The sequence below is a fragment of the Neomonachus schauinslandi genome, chromosome 10, assembly GCF_002201575.2.
Source record: "Neomonachus schauinslandi chromosome 10, ASM220157v2, whole genome shotgun sequence".
NCBI classification, from domain to species: Eukaryota; Metazoa; Chordata; class Mammalia; order Carnivora; family Phocidae; genus Neomonachus; species Neomonachus schauinslandi.
In genome coordinates, this window is record NC_058412.1 from 30,395,772 (window position 1) to 30,411,483 (window position 15,712).

Sequence of the window (15,712 nt, forward strand, 5' to 3'; positions counted from 1 at the left end):
CCCTAGGATAAATATCTAGGAGTGGGATTGCTGCATCACACCGTACCATTTTGCACTCCCCACCAGCAATGTTTGAAAGCTCTAGCATCTTCACATTATCTCTAGCACTTATTATGATGAGGTGTTTGTTTTTTAATTTAGCCTCTATCAAAGGTTTGTGGTGGTATCTCCTTACGGTGTATTTTTAATGAAAAATAATAAAGTAGATTTGAAAACAGATCACATCACAGAAAACAATGGTGAATGCGATGTTTTTAAAGATTTTACTTATTTATTTGACATCGAGACAGAAAGAGAGAGAGAGAGAGCACAAGCAGGGGGAGCGGCAGGCAAAGGGAGAGGGAGAAGCAGGCTTCCCACTGAGCAGGGAGCCCAATGCAAGACTCGATCCCAGGACCCTGGGATCATGCACTGAGCCGAAGGCAGACGCTTAACCAACTGAGCCACCCAGGCGCCCTGGTAAATTTTATTTTTATATAAGTATGTGAGTACAGTCACACACATAGGTACATACTAAGTCATAATGCAAAATATATTTTATACTGCGGATTATGGTAAAAAAATGTTTGAAAGCCACAGTTCATACCACAGAAGGCAGACCCAGGATTGGCATTTCGGCTTGCTTCAGAGTGAGTTAGAACCTCAAAACCTTAACTAAGCTCCACATTATGGCAGGGAGAAGAAACCGAGGTCAGACTTCAAGGGCATAGATTGGGAATGCAGTCAGGAAAGATGGTGTCATCAGCGCCGAGAAGCAGGTTTAATAGAACTCACTCCTTTGTTCATTCATAACTGTATATGCAAACCATCATTCAGTAACAAGCTGTTGGGACCCGGGGCCTGCTTTAATGATTGTACCATCGAAGAGAGATGTGATAGAACTACAGATGTATCTACAGGACGTATTGAAAAATGAGGGTAGACGGTTCTTAAAAAAAAAAAAAAAAAGGCTATTTAATGCATTATACCTCCCTAAACGGTATATTGCATGTATAAAATAATGAGGTCATTTCCATGTGTTGGTGGGGACGTAGGTGTAGAGGGACCGTCGCGCGGCTGACGGGAGTGTGTCTGGTTGCATCCTGGAGAACATGCTTACAGTCCCTAAATCACGTAGACACAAACTTGCTGACCTGACAGTTCTGATCGTGGGTATGGTGTCTATTACAAACTTCTCACAGGTCCACAAGGGAACATGTACAAAAACGTTCCTTGCAGCATTATTTGGGGACACATGAAATCGGAGGCCATTTGGGTGCCCATTCCCAAGACCTGGATAGAGAAAATGTGGTGGATGAATGCCCGGAAGCACAAGGCAGTGGGCAGAAGTCACGGGATTGGACAATATTGAAAGTATCGTACGAAGAGAAGACTAAGCGGCAGGATGAGATATAGAGAGCACTTACATAAATTAAAACCACATGTATACAAAACAACAATGCAAATTTTGCTGGAACACACGCAAACAAAAAGTACCCATGAAGCACCAAGAGAGGGAGAGAAACAAAAATAGGCAGGTAGGAATAAAAAACAGAATTAAAAATTTTTAAGAGAGCCTAGATTTTCCAGGCTGGTGGAGTGACTCTTAGCTCTGACCTGAAGGGATCTCAGTGGCTGTTGGGTTTGTGCTGTTATATTGTGCAATTTGTACAATATTGTGTTATTTAGTATAATACTTACTTAGCTAGTTAGTTGATTTAGACTCTCATCACCTAGAGGGATCTCAAGTCATCCAATACTAGTTCCAGCAGCTCCAGGAAGCTGTTTTCAAAGGCAGGCTTCCCGTCAACATGCCAATCTCCTTCATGCCTTGGTTTTGTACTCTCGCTGGTGGATGTTCTGTGTTTACCCTACTCAAGTTCGCTGAGAGCAGGAAACGTTCTGATTGGTCACATTAGCCGATATCCAGTGTGGTGTCCCCCTATCAGAGAGAATTCTTGCATCAGGCCACTTCACAGGCAACTGGTCCTACCTATGAATGGCCTTTGGCTCAGGCAAGGATCCTTAGCCCAAACAGATTATGGAAGTTTTAGGATTATAAAACAAAGCATGACCTTTCTTTTTCTTTCTTTTTCTTTCTTTCCTTTTTTTTCTTTCCTTTTCTTCTTTCCTTCCTTCCTCTTCCTTTCTTTCTTCTTTCCCTTTCTTTTCTTTTTCTTTCTCTCCCTCTCCTTCCCTCCCTGCCCCCCTCCCTCCCTCCCTTTTCTTTCTTTTTAATAAGGAAGTTTAAGGATGCTTTTCTCAGAAGAGAGGAGTGTTGTGAGTCTTCCTGGCACTTCACAATGTCAGTTACACCCTGAATGCCGTGGGGAAGGTGCCCTAGACAGAGGAGATGCATGGTTGTGAAACCCAAGGATCAGAGGGATTGAAACAGACAGACTAGACTGTCCCCCCAAACACAGCCAGGTCGGAAGGTGACACTGCAGCACAAGAACAACAGGTTTTGGAGTCATGTCTGGGGACCATCCAGACACTGCCAAATACTCAGTGTAGGAAACGCTTCATTACTGCCCCCCACACAGAATTCTTGCGTGGTTATGCTTAGCGTGGTGATTCAAACATAATACGTGCTCAGTGTACTCTGGTTGCGGGTCTTCCCCTCCTACCCTCCTCGTGTTGGGAAGTGTCAGTGTAGACCACGCAGCCTGTGTGTGAGCATCAGCAGCTCCAGGCGTCAGCGGTCGTTGGCCTGTAGCTTGCCCAAACCTATTTAAACCAGGTTTTCTCCAATCTTTCCCGTTCAAAATAATTGCTTCTGAATGTATTCTTTTCTTTTTCTTCCCTTCTCTGAGAATTACAGCTCGTAGGTCAGAACTGGAGAGCAGGGAGCGTGTGAGTCACTGAGGCGAAGGGAGGGAGTGTCAACAGCCCAACTTCTGCAGAAAAATGGACTGGCTTCAAGGTCAGAGAAATAACCTCTATGCGTTTGCAGCAATCATGCCTGTCTTCTGTCTAAAGCTACATCTATTTCCCACCCTGCACTCCAGCCTTATATTTTAGTGGATTGATTGGGTAGAATTCAACTCTCCTTGACATTTTTGCAAACGCCTGACCCCACTTACAATTTTGTTAAAATTTCTCCCGTGGAAAAATGTATTTCACTTGTCCCAAAACTTTATGACCATTCTGAAGATCCTATGTTAGCACATTTGGAGAACAAGTGGGTTTTCTGTTAAACTCATTTATAGCCATACCTTTTAGTTGCTGCAATGATGTTGTCAAGCCAAGTCATCAATAACACTGTGTGCAATTTTACTTCCCAATTTCTTTTTCTGTTTTCACGGTAATAGGAGCTTCCGTCTGGACGAAATGAGAGCCCTTGGCACTCTACACCCTGTCATCTGGGCGGGTGGGGAGGAGAGAGCCTGGAGAGTCCCAGCAGCGGCCCTGGGAAGTCACATCTTTCACCCAGTAGAAAGGTCAGCAGGAAATATTTCCGCAGAGTATGTGACAGAATGCTCTCCTCTATTCTATTTTTATTGGACATTAATTGCATTTATTAGTTAAGGCACATGTACCTTAAAAATGAATGAACGAATGTGTATCAACCAAATTGAAAACAAAAGCTTTCAAAACACACACACACACACACACACACATACAAAAGCTTTCACGACAAAAGGAAACAAATGAATGAATGAAATACTAAAAGAAAGGACTGGCGTGCTGCTGAGGGGTGAGAGCGCATCCTGCATTTTTTAGATGAAGCAAAAATAAAAGGTCGGAGTCTTAAAAGTCTCAGTCTAGTCAATCTTTCAAAATTAAAAATCAACTCCCACTTTGCTAGGTGTTTGCCACTGAAATTTAACTTCTGTGTTGGTTCTCATAAACTCAAAAATATAGAGATCAGGAATTTGATAGGAAACTGAACGCTGAAAGCCTATTTAAAAAAAAAAAAAAGCAAGCAGCCTAAAATGTCAAATGACCAAATAAAATGTTTACAGTGCAACATTTTAATTCAAGCACTTATAAGTAGTAGTTGAAATGAATGGATGCATGTTGAAAAAAATGTAGCATATTAGCCACAACATAAAGTAAAACTTTGTAACAAGATTATGAAGGTGATTTTTATTATTTTGGTAATGGTGTCCAGTTATAGGTAATTACAGATACAGAATGTTTTTAATCTGGTATATGAAATAGTAAAAGATACATGTTAATGCTGTGTCACCAAAACGTATTTCAGTTACAACTATGTATGATAGTTGCTCTGTACATGTTAAAAGCAAACATGATAAAATACAAAAATAAGAAAAGGTTAAATAAAAAGTTATCGTTGAGCTATAAACATCTACTAAAGTACCACACAGTGTGTCATAGCTAAGGACATACAAATTCATATAAATGCTATGCAACTACTTGATCTAATATAGATCTAATAAGGGAATATTAAGGACATAATAGCATTTCACAGGTGAAGGCTAAGTTCTGAGACATGAAAGCTTTCAGAGAAGAAAAAAAAAAAAGCTTTCAGGTAACCCACAAAACAAACCTGAGACATCTTTTTGTTTGGAAAAAAGTAATCTTCTTGCAAAGTCAAAGCTTCAGTATATAAAGGAAGCATTTAAGAAACAATATACTTTAACTATCATCATAACCTGGAGTAGATATTCTGACTACAATAGTGACCAGCAAATACATTCTTTCTCTGGAAGAAATAAAATAAGGTTTTCTGATTAAGCCAGTAGCTGGATTATTGTAGCCTCCAAGTTTGGTTATTTGTATTTGTCTGTTTTGGGTTTTGCTTTCCTTCCTTTAACTAGATTATAAAATATAGAATAACCTAGTTGTATTTAAATAAGCCAGGTAGCCTCCAAGAGCCCACCTCACTTCCTATATAAGCACAGCTTCTCCATTGCCAGAAGTCCCAGACAAACTGAGCCTACATCCGTACAAACAGATTCTAGCACATCTGGACTTGGTTGACTTAATGAGGCATCCAGATTGGTACATGATTACTCTTGGTACCACACATGTCTCAGAGTAAGTGGGCTAGGGCAGCCTAAAATTCCTGTCTCGGCCCTGCTTAGGGGTGGAGGGTAATCACGTTTTCGAAGACCTGGTGACAAAAAAATTTAAATGTAGTGAGTAAGCCCGATTTCTACAGTTAGTTGGCTTTGGTGCCTTTAAAAATACTGACACAGTTCTACATACTCAAGAGGTAGAGCTATGAGATCTTATTGACTAAAATTATACGAAATGTTTAATAAAAGAATTCCAAATTACAAAATTGATCTTCTGTGTTGTAGATTTTTTTAAAGTCTGCTTGGGATTTAACGTTGGCCCACAAAACATTTTTCTAAATGTTCGTATTTCAAATTTTGTGCTTCAGATGAATTAATTTGCAATGAGTGGGGAAAAGCTTAACCATATTTCTTCCTTTTCCTCTCTTTTCTCACCACCCCTACGCACAGCCATCAGACACTCTTCCCTTTGTAATTTTGATTAAGAGATTCCAAAAAGCTTAACAGAATGTAAGAAGCAGTAAGCTTTCAGGACATGGTACACCTTCCTCTGCAAGTTCACATGCAATGGAAGTTAAAGCTCCAACCTTTACTTTGAACTTTTGCCATCTTCCATCATGCATTTTTTTGTGTGTGTTTTTTTTAAGGTTTTCAGGCTCTTTACATAAATGGAACATATGTATTTCATTCAGGCTTCATGTTTTCACAGTTACCAAAGTGACTGCTCACCGGGCCGGCCATCCTGAACAGTGCGCCCGATCTGATGGGCTCCAATGGAACGTGATGCAATCTTCAAAACAGCCTCCTAACACTACCTTCTGATTCTGACTTTCCAAAACACAGACATGAACACTATTTTTTAAAAAATCATTTAAGAAACTAGGCCTATCATGATGGGAATCTCCCCCCTGGTTCTCTAATAAAGAGAACATCTAGATAATTCATTGCATTTTTCCCTACTCATCAGGCAGACACAGGTTAAATTTCTCTGCCTTGCCCAGGCTAATGGTCAGATTTCCAGTAACTTCAACTGGAACTCGACAATCAGAATGGCTTTAAAATCTAATTAAAATTTAAGCATGCCAAGAGTTTGGAATTATAACATATTAACTACATCGATTTCACAAAAAGATTCTAGATTATGAATATAATTTTAGAAAATATGTTGTAAAGTAATAAGGAACACATCTTAGAGATCCAATTTTGAGACTTTTTAGTTCTCATTCAAGTTGCAGATGAGAGAATGGACTTCGCTTTACCTTGGTTTCCATCCTGTTAAAATAGGATCATTTCATGTATTTGAGCCCAAATTGGTTGAATTGTACTTTTTGATTGGTCTTTCTTTTGGAAAAGTGTACATTATTCAAACTTTTCTTAACCAAAATAGCTAATACTATTTAATAATCTACTAACTAATACATATTGCTTATGAATAATTATATATGTAAATATATTGACTAGTATTTGGTGACTTTTTTAACCTATGAAACTTCCTGAAATCAGTGCATTATAATCATATACTGTAAAGCTTAGCTGGGCTGGTAAATCTTTTTTTTTTTTTTTTCTCATCATTGAAATTCTGTACTTTGGCAACAACAGAAGTATGACTTCGGCTTAGAATTTTTTTACAATTTAACAACTTACACTTTAAAATTCCTGATAAATCATTGAAGCCTACTATAATCACTGAATCAACCACACTATTAATTTCTTTATAAGCAAATGACTTTATGATTTATGCAAAAAAAAGAGAAAGCATATCACTAGGCAAAAAGACAAATCCATCCCTAGATACTACAGCCTCCCTAAACTATTTTTCATTGAAGAGGTGAGAAAGGAATTTCTGGTCTTTACCCTTTTCCCTTATCACCCTCAATCCCATGTCTTACACTGAAATTACTTGCCTTTGCATATTCAACAATATATTCTAAAACTTTGCTTACTACGATTTTCCTACGGGGCAGATTTCAGCAGCGGATCATCCATCTCGGACCCCACCCACGGAGGCATGGTCACTGAAACTCTTCTTCATTCGGTCATTTAATTCTTTGGCTCCAAAACCCTTCCACGAGCTCCTTCAGAGCCCAGCGCTCCTCTGAGCACATGTGTGAAGCACATCATCTGCCGGTCAGTTGGTTTATGCTCACTCTAGAGGCTGAGAAAGTGGCGCCGAGGAGCTAGCAAAGTCTACTCCCCATCCCCCCCCCTTGAGTACTTCTAAAATTCGAGCTCGCTTCTTTGTGGCTTCTCACTGGCAGTCTTCCTCGGCTTGAAACTTTTGGACAGCACTATCGAGGAGCTCCATGGACTCTCTGAGAGTGACGTTGATTCGAAATGACTTGGGTTTAATGGTCAGACCGTAATTAAAATCCATCTTCGAGGGTTCGTCTGGATTGGCCTTGAAATTGCACTCGTGAGCCAGGATGGAAATGAAGAGAAACAGCTGCATCTTGGAAAGCTCTTCCCCAATGCACCGCCGTTTGCCCATGGAAAAAATCATCACGCTGCTGGCCAGGTCCTTGTCGATGCAGCCGTCTTTGTCCAAGAACCGGCCCGGATCAAAGTCCTCTGGGTTAGGCCACTTCGCTGGGTCATGATTCACAGACCACTGGTTAACAAAAACCACCGTGTCCTTGGGAATGTGGTAGCCCAAGACAGAGGCGCTGGTGGTGGTGGCGTGAGGAATGGTGACGGGCACGAAGCTGGAGAAGCGCATGGCTTCATAAAGAAAGGCCATGACGTAGGGCAGGTTGGGCTGGTCATCCAGGCAGGGTAGCCGGTCTCTACCCACGACTTGATCCAGTTCGGCCTGGACCCGAGCCTGCACTTCAGGATACCTGTTGGGTTGTTAACGCAGGAGAAAATAAGTGAGGAAAACGAATCCTTCTTTCGTCTAGAAAGCACATGACCATTTATTTTAATTTCACCTTCTTTATCTGAATCAGTGGCTGAATTAACACTACCAGCCCCCAAAAAAGAAAAGAATCCCAAACATCTTCCTAATTTCTCACTAAATTACAGGATGGATAAACTAATAGTTACATTTCCTGTAATAAGCCTCACCTGGCTAATGCTCTCTTTCCTTTCGTAAGTCAAAAACAGTCTTAAGTTTTCTAGCCTGAAAAAGCTCCTAACGGACAAAGCCAACTTCTCCATGAGCACAAGGACCCACAAAACTTTCCAGGGGCCCATGAAAATGTTTTCATTTCATTCAAAATCAAAACAAAAAAAAAAGAAGAAGAAGAAAAAGAAGAACTATTAGGTCAAAGAAAATGTTTTAATATGTAATTTTAATATATTTATCTTTATTCCAATTAGTAATAAATGTCATTAAAAATCTCTTATGGGGTAAGCTGTCTACAGAGGCAAGAGCACCCAGGACCCACAAAGGTAAAAAAGCAGCCCCAAAAGTGGATCCTTTTTTTCTTTCATCTCCCAGGATAATTCTAGCACATACACTCCTCTCACTTCACACAAATTGGTATCCTGATAGATAAAGCTACACATCTTCTAAACATAAAAGGAAATTCCCAGCATTCAAGAGATGATGGTACAAGCTGTAATGCTTATTCACTGTTGGCAATACAAAAATACTGTCTTTTTGGAAAACAAAATCTGAGTACAAAGCAAGATGCAGAAGGATAACTCCTCCCCACTCTTTTTAAACCCAGTAATCCATGCCTAGAAATGTATGTGCAGGAAACAACAGGTACAAAAATATATAACTACAACAACAGCTGAAATTTTAAAAATGCAATCAACACTATTAAAAGAAGTGATCAAAAATAATGGGGATATTATGACAAAAATACTAGGGAGCCATCAAAAATCGCTAAAATAAAGTTTAAAAGACAGGGAAATGTCCATTACAATAAGTGAAAACGTCAGAAGTTAAAAAAAAAAAGTAAAAAATTATTGCATCTCTGAAAAAAACTTAAACATGTATGGTATGAAATTATGGGTGATTTAAAAAACTGCTTCATGAACATCATACTTCAGGGGTCTGCAAACTTTTTCATGAAAGGCCAGATAGTAAATATTTTAGGCTTTGCTGACCAACCCCCCGTCACAACTATCCAGCTCTGCCTTGTGCTAGGAAGGCAGCCACAGACAATACATAAATGAACGGGCATGGTTGTATCTTGCTAAGAAACTTACATACAAAAATGGGTAGTGTAATTTGCCAACCTCTGTCATACTGTCTTTTCACTAAAAAGAAGAAAAACGTATTCATCAGCTATATTGAATTGAAAGTGACTCCAAAATTGTTTAATTTACTTTTGCTGCCCAATTCAGTTTCTGATTTAAAAAAAAGGCGGTTTCAAAAGATGATATGCTTCTGGTGGGATGCAAAGGACCTACTGATCTCATTTTGGGATGTCTTTTCCCGATCTATTATTGACTTCTTTGTATTTGATTTCTGCTCATTGCCCATATGTGTTTCTGTGCTCTTAATACTGAAAAGCAGTTGTTAAATATACAAAAAATTCCATTGATAAAAGTAGTTGCACAGGATCTAAGGACATAGAGGTTGCAGGATTCTAATAAGAAAAGAAGCAGTCTTTGCCTCCCAATGTCTGGATTGCCAGCAAATTCAGCATCCCCCGCCGCTTCCTTCTGCGCCAAGAAATGGTACAACCAGGACTTCAGGTCTCTCAAGGCAACCAAGATGTGCCTTGAGGGAGCCATCTGCCTCTGGAGCAGGGTTCCCAGACAAAAACAGGCTGCTCTGTTAAATCTAAATTTCAGATAAACGATGGTTAATCGTTTAGCAAGAGCATGTCCTGTGTGAATTTTCTTTTTTATTTTCTAAGTCTGGCAACACCCTATACCAGCAACCCGTTTGCGTCCTGCGTGTAGAGCTTCCCAGAGGTCTGCGATCGCAATCCAGGTGGGCACTGCCGACCAGCCTGCCAACCGAGCCGGGCCCGGGGACCAGAAAAGTCCGTCCGCAGGCGCCCCCTGGATACCCTGTTTGCCTTCCGAGGCGCCGCTGTGCGCTGGGTAAAACTGACTGCTTCTGCGATTTTCTTTACCCGGACGCTACTAACACAACTAGCGCGGCGGTTTCGTAAACCCAGCACAACCTGCTAATTTCTGGCCGCCTTCCTAAAGCTTCCGTGCCGGGTAAGCGCGGGCGGGGCCGGCCTCCGAGCTCTCCCTCTGCCCGGGAACAGAGCCCGGACGCGCGGCTGGCTGGCAACGCCGGGGCTGGGCGGCCTCTGATCTGCGCCCGGGACTGGCCGAGCCGATTCGCTGCTGTGTTTATTGAACATATTGCCCGTTACCCTTTCTTTCGGAACCGTGCCCTTTTGCTTCTGCTGTGCCAAGGAGGCAGAGATCGGGGCTGATCTGCGGACACTTAGAAGATCTTGCCCTTCAGGGGGCTCTCACAAATTTGTCCCCAGTTGGAGAGGTAGCGAGCGACAAGGTCAAAGATGCGGGCGGTCGGGGCCCGGCTGGGTTGGGTGCGCGCGCGGTCTCGGCCCGCACTCTGCCTTCCTTCCCGAGCTGAGCTTTCGCGCCGCGATCTCAGCTTCGAGAGGTGCAGAACCTTCGAGAGGTTCTGGCGCAGAACCCCAAACCCTGGGCGTTCGTCGCGACCTCAGCATATCCTAGTCCCGCTCCGCCTTTTACAGGGGAGGGAAGGAAGGCCCGGCCCACGCCTGCTGGAGGCTTTACCTGGTGAAAAGGATGAGCAGCCACTGCAGCGCGGTGGAGAGCGTGTCCTGGCTGGCGCCGAAGATGTCGGTGACAGTGGCCGGCACGTACTCCAGGTCCTGCCGCGCGCCGCCGTCCTCCGAGCCCTCCGCCGCCTCGGTTCCCGCCGAGATGATGAAGGCGTCCATCATGTCGCGCGGGCCGGCCCCGGGCTGCAGGCTTTCGCGGTGCCTCAGGAACTTGTCGAGGACGAAGTTGCTGAAGTTGCGGTTGAGCTGCTCGAACTCGCGGAAGGCGGTGCGCACGGGGTTGGGGAAGCGCTGCAGCCAAGGCAGCACGTCCACCAAGCTGCCCGCGCCCACCGTGCGCCCGAACTCCTCGTTGTGGCTGAGCAGCTCGCGGAACTCGGCGTCGTCGTGGCTGTAGCGGCAACCGAAGCACACGGCGCTCATTACGTTGGCCACGGCCACCACGGTCAGCGGCCGCGGGTCCACGAAGGCGCCGCCCGCGCTGCCGCGCACCAGCAGCGCCACCAGCTCCCGCGCCTCGCCCAGCACGTGGCCCTCGAGGACGCGCCGGCTGCGCGGCTGGCGCGTGGAGAAGGCCCGCATGGTGCTGTGCGCCGCGCGCCGCCGCACCTTCCAGCTCTGGGAGTACGGGCCGAAAGCCAGGCTGTGGCCGCCCGACACCACGCGGAAGGAAGCGAAGCGCGGCCGGTCGGCGAAGGCGGCGCCCTGCTGCACCAGCGCCTGGCGGATGGCGCGCTCGCCGTTCAGCACCACCACCGGGCAGTTGCCCAGGCGGATCTGGAAGACGTCGCCGTAGCGCCGCGCCAGGCGCGCGAACGAGAGGTGCGGCGCCGGGCCCATCGCCGCCGCGTTTCCGATCAGCGGCCACGCAAACGGGCCGGGCGGCGCGGACCCCGGCTGCCGCCGCCGCTGCCGCAGCAGCCAGTGGCCCACGTGCACGGCGGCCAGCACCGAAAGGAGCAGCAGGAGCGTGGTCTGCTGGGACGACAGCGCGCTCGGCTGCAGGGGAGCGTCGGCACCGAGGCTGGTGGCCATGCTGGAGGGAGAAGGGCGGAGGCGTGACGCTCAGGTGTGCAGAGAAAGAAGCGGGCGCCCCACGCCCCCACCCCTGGCGTCCGGCTACGGTGCGCTGTTGGGAAGGGAGGAGGTCGCGCGTAGGTCAGGGCGGGCTCACTGGGGAAGCAGCAGAGGACGCTTCCTCCCATCCCAAACCCATTCCTCTAAGGAGACGGGAAAGAGCGCGTTTCCACCTCTCTGTGCCCCGGACTCTCCTTCCCCACCTCAACCCCCAGCTCCGTAACGGTTCCAGCAATTCGGGGACAACCCGGAGGGCATCAAGACGGAGGCGCTCAGTTCCCTCTCAGTGCCTACCACCCCGGCCCGGTAAGGCCGCGGGAAGGCGGCTCCGCGGATAGACTGACCTGCAAGGTGGCGCGGTTTCCAGCGGCGCGGGATCGACGGCTCCGAAATCGGCCCGGGGCCTTTGTGGAGGGCAAGACGTCTCCAGGAAATCGGAGGCCTCGCCTGGACACCTGCTGCTCTGGGAGCTTGAGCACCCACTCTGGGGCCTCTAGACGTCGTCCGAGCCAGGGGCACTGGGATTGGGCTGGGGACCGAGAAGGGTGTCTCCTTTGCCGAGCCCCGCTATACCTGGGGCCTCGGCAAAGCGAGGGTTTTCTCACAGAGTGCGGACTGAGACTGGGGGTCAACGAGTGCGGCCAATTCCCAGCCCTCAGGACCCCCGCGTGTCTCTGACAGCTGGTGTCGCCGAGGCGTGGCCCGTTTGCACGCAGCCACGCCGGAGTCAAAACGCGCCATCCCGCCCGGCTTTTAAGGTCTGCGGAGGGTGGGGGGAGGAGATGGCCGAACCTGGCGGGGCGGGGCTTGCGGGGGGCGGGGCGCCGGCTCGCTTCCAGCGGCTCAGACCCCGACCCCGGTCGCCGGGCTCCCGCGGTCACGCTAAACGGCCGCGATTCTCCCGACGGCCTGGGCGCAGTGGCTGGCGGCTTTGCTAGAAGCTACGGTGTGAATTTCCCGTTTGCCGGAAAACCACACTTAATCTGTGGCTCCCCATCGAAGCCGCAGTTTCCCGGAAGCGCGCTGGGAACAGAACCTGCGGGTCCCGCGGCGCTCTCCGTGGGAGCGCGCCCCCCGCCCGGAGCGCACGACCCCCCTTCCCTCTCGGTGACTGAGCTCCGTTCCCCGAGACAAACCCGCTCGGGCTTGTTGGGCGCCCGGGCCGAGAGAGGGAACCTGTCGGTTTGGGAACGCGGAATGCCGGGTGGTGGCGGCGCTTGCCTTTTACAGCATCCCTAGTTGTTTTATTTATTGGAACTTCCGTGCAAACAATGAGGCTCTTTGGCGCGCAAAGTTCTGCTTCCCCCTCGCGCAGCGAGATCAAGAATCCCCGTAAGACTCCGCTCCCAGACCCCGGGCCCCGGCCGCGCTTTGCACACAAAGGCCGGTGCTGGCCGCGCGCAGCTGGTCGCGAGGTTTCCCGCTTCGCAACCCCCCAGGTGGCGCCGCCCACTGCCCCGCGCGGGGTCGCGCTGGCCGCGTCCGGGACCCTCGGCGGCCCAGAGCCGGGAGCCAACCTGGGGCGAACGCGCGGCGAGGAGCGGAGGGACGGCGCTCTGATGATCCCGGAGGGAGGGACGATGGGGAGGAGGAGCAGGAGGCCGTTCTCCTCGCGCCTATCAATTCTATCGGGTCGAAGTTTCCTCAGCTGTCCCTCCCCCTTGCGTGCAGAGCAGGGCTTTGCGTGCGCGGCTTCTGGAAAGTCTCGGGCTCTGGTCATATCCTTGGGCGCTTCTCACGGCACCTGCCACGCCGAGGCGGCGGGGGCGGCGGCCCAGGGCGGGGTGCCGGCCGCCACCACCCTCAGCGGCGCACGCACGGCCGCACCCCGGCTGGCCACCGAGGCGGACGCCCTTGACCACCCTATCCGGGGGCGGATGTGGGCGCTGTGAACTCGAGATGGAGACGCTTCCTTCGAAGGGGGGAAGCCGGAGGTGCTCGCGCCCCGGTAGCTTCCCCGGCCGGCTGCGCCCTTCCTTACAGGCTGGTACAAAGCATTTGCAAGCCCCTGGGGAGCAAAGGTCTTCTCCGCAAGGCTGGGGAAAGGGCGAGCCCGGGGAAGGGTGGGATGTATGGTAGTTGCCCATGCTGGAATTGTATCTCCGGGCCTCTGGGATCCTCAAGCGTCAATATAAAAGTTGGGCGTTTAACACGTGACAACTCTGCGCTTTGAGTATTACCCATGCTAGACATCTCTATTGTTCTATTGCTTCTCAGTTTACAGATGTGGAAACTGGTGTTCGGAGAGGTTATGTGACTTAACGAAGATCACACACACTGCAATACAATTACAGTCATACAGTATAATCTTGGGGCGCCTGGGTGGCTCAGTCTGTTGAGCCTCAGACGCTTGATTTCGGCTGAGGTCATGATCTGCGGCTTGTGAGATTGAGCCCCATGTCCACCCCCCGCGGGGCGTGGAGCCTGCTTAAAATTCTCTCTCTCTCCCTCTGCTCCTCCACCCCTCTCTTTCTCCCTCTCTAAAAAGTAAAAATTAAAAAAAAAAAAACCAATATAATCTTAAATGATTTCTCTTTTCAAGGAAGTGATTGAAATGCTTGATGGTTTTCTCCCCTTCCCACTTCTTACCAGCTATCAAGAGGTGAAGCCAGAATTTGAACCCCCTGAGTCCCATTCTAGATCCATCGTACCCGTTTGTGTGGAAGGAAATCCTCAGATGAAAAAAGCACAAACACTATGCTTCCTGACTGCCTTTAAAAAAAAAAAAAAAATTCAGCTGGAAGAATTTTTTTAAATAGTTGTTTTTGTTTACAGAAGTGAGGACTCTGAGGATCAGAAAGAAGAAATAGTGTGGTCACCTTTTGCAATAAAATTGGATGAGGGAGGCCTGTGGGCTATGCCTCATAGCTGACCTGGAAATAAGTGGTTAAATTTTAAAGAAGCCTAAAGAGGTGTCTGAAAAGAGACACCTTCAGTGAGAGACTGAAACCAACAATAAAACATCTGACCCGATAAGAAAATGCTTTTTGTAAAAGTCTCCATTCAGCAGTTTCTGAGAGGTTCTCTGAAAATGATTTCATACACTGTAATGGAGCAAATCCATGATGAAGTTATTTTTGAGCAACTGGGTAAATAAGCACTGGTTTCCCAGAGCTGTGCTGGCCTGCACATCCTTTGAAATGAGTTTCATAACCTTACAATGTCCAGCTTTAGCAAGACCCTTGCCTAATAATTCAGTTCAAGACGACTGCACGCATTAATCTCTCAGTAGGCATTAATTTAATAGATGGGAATTGTCTGTGGGCTTATGCCAATTCTGAGCCATCAGACATTCCTGAAAGCCTCTATCCCAGCATCCCTACCAGAAACAGAGCAAATGGGGGTTGCCTTTAAATCGAGTACGTTACTGTTTTCAAAAGTATAACCCAAGGCTATTCCTAAGCCCTCTTGTTAATAATTCCTGAATAATGCTGTATAATTTTTAGATAAACTAGATGTATGCCCGCTTGCCATAGACAATAATTTTTTTTTAAAGATTTTTATTTATTTATTTGAGAGAGAGAATGAGAGACAGAGAGCATGAGAGGGAGGAGGGTCAGAGGGAGAAGCAGACTCCCTGCCAAGCAGGGAGCCCGATGCGGAACTCGATCCCAGGACTCCAGGATCATGACCTGAGCTGAAGGCAGTCGCTTAACCAACTGAGCCACCCAGGCGCCCCATAGACAATAATTTAAGCATATCCTCCAAGCTATGGTGCCTTGGGCTCAGCTCTTGTTCTAGGACATGCTCTAAAAAGCAGAGTAACCAGTTGGGCCCATGCTGTCAAAAAGGCAGGTCCTTATCGATTATGACAAACCCAAATGACCGGCTATGATAACAGCTTCTTCAGAATTTGCAGGTCTCAGATTCTCTCAGACTTTGTGGTGGAGGATCCATCTGGTACTGGACAGAGACGTAGAGTAAATCCTAGGTGGCCCGTGGGGACCCCCGACCCAGCTCAAGGCAGAGCCCTCTTGCTAG

General features: G+C 47.4%; 1 protein-coding gene across 1 annotated transcript; it reads right to left on the reverse strand.

The window, feature by feature from the left end:
* Positions 1-4,053: 4,053 nt before the first annotated feature.
* LOC110587203 (cytochrome P450 1B1) lies at positions 4,054-12,462 on the reverse strand. The gene is made up of 3 exons (XM_021697384.2): positions 12,076-12,462; positions 10,647-11,690; positions 4,054-7,801 (listed from the first exon to the last, which is right to left on the reverse strand). Exons 2-3 carry the CDS (start codon positions 11,687-11,689, stop codon positions 7,213-7,215), a joined length of 1,632 nt encoding a protein of 543 aa, XP_021553059.1. The 5' UTR covers position 11,690; positions 12,076-12,462; the 3' UTR covers positions 4,054-7,212.
* Positions 12,463-15,712: the final 3,250 nt, after the last annotated feature.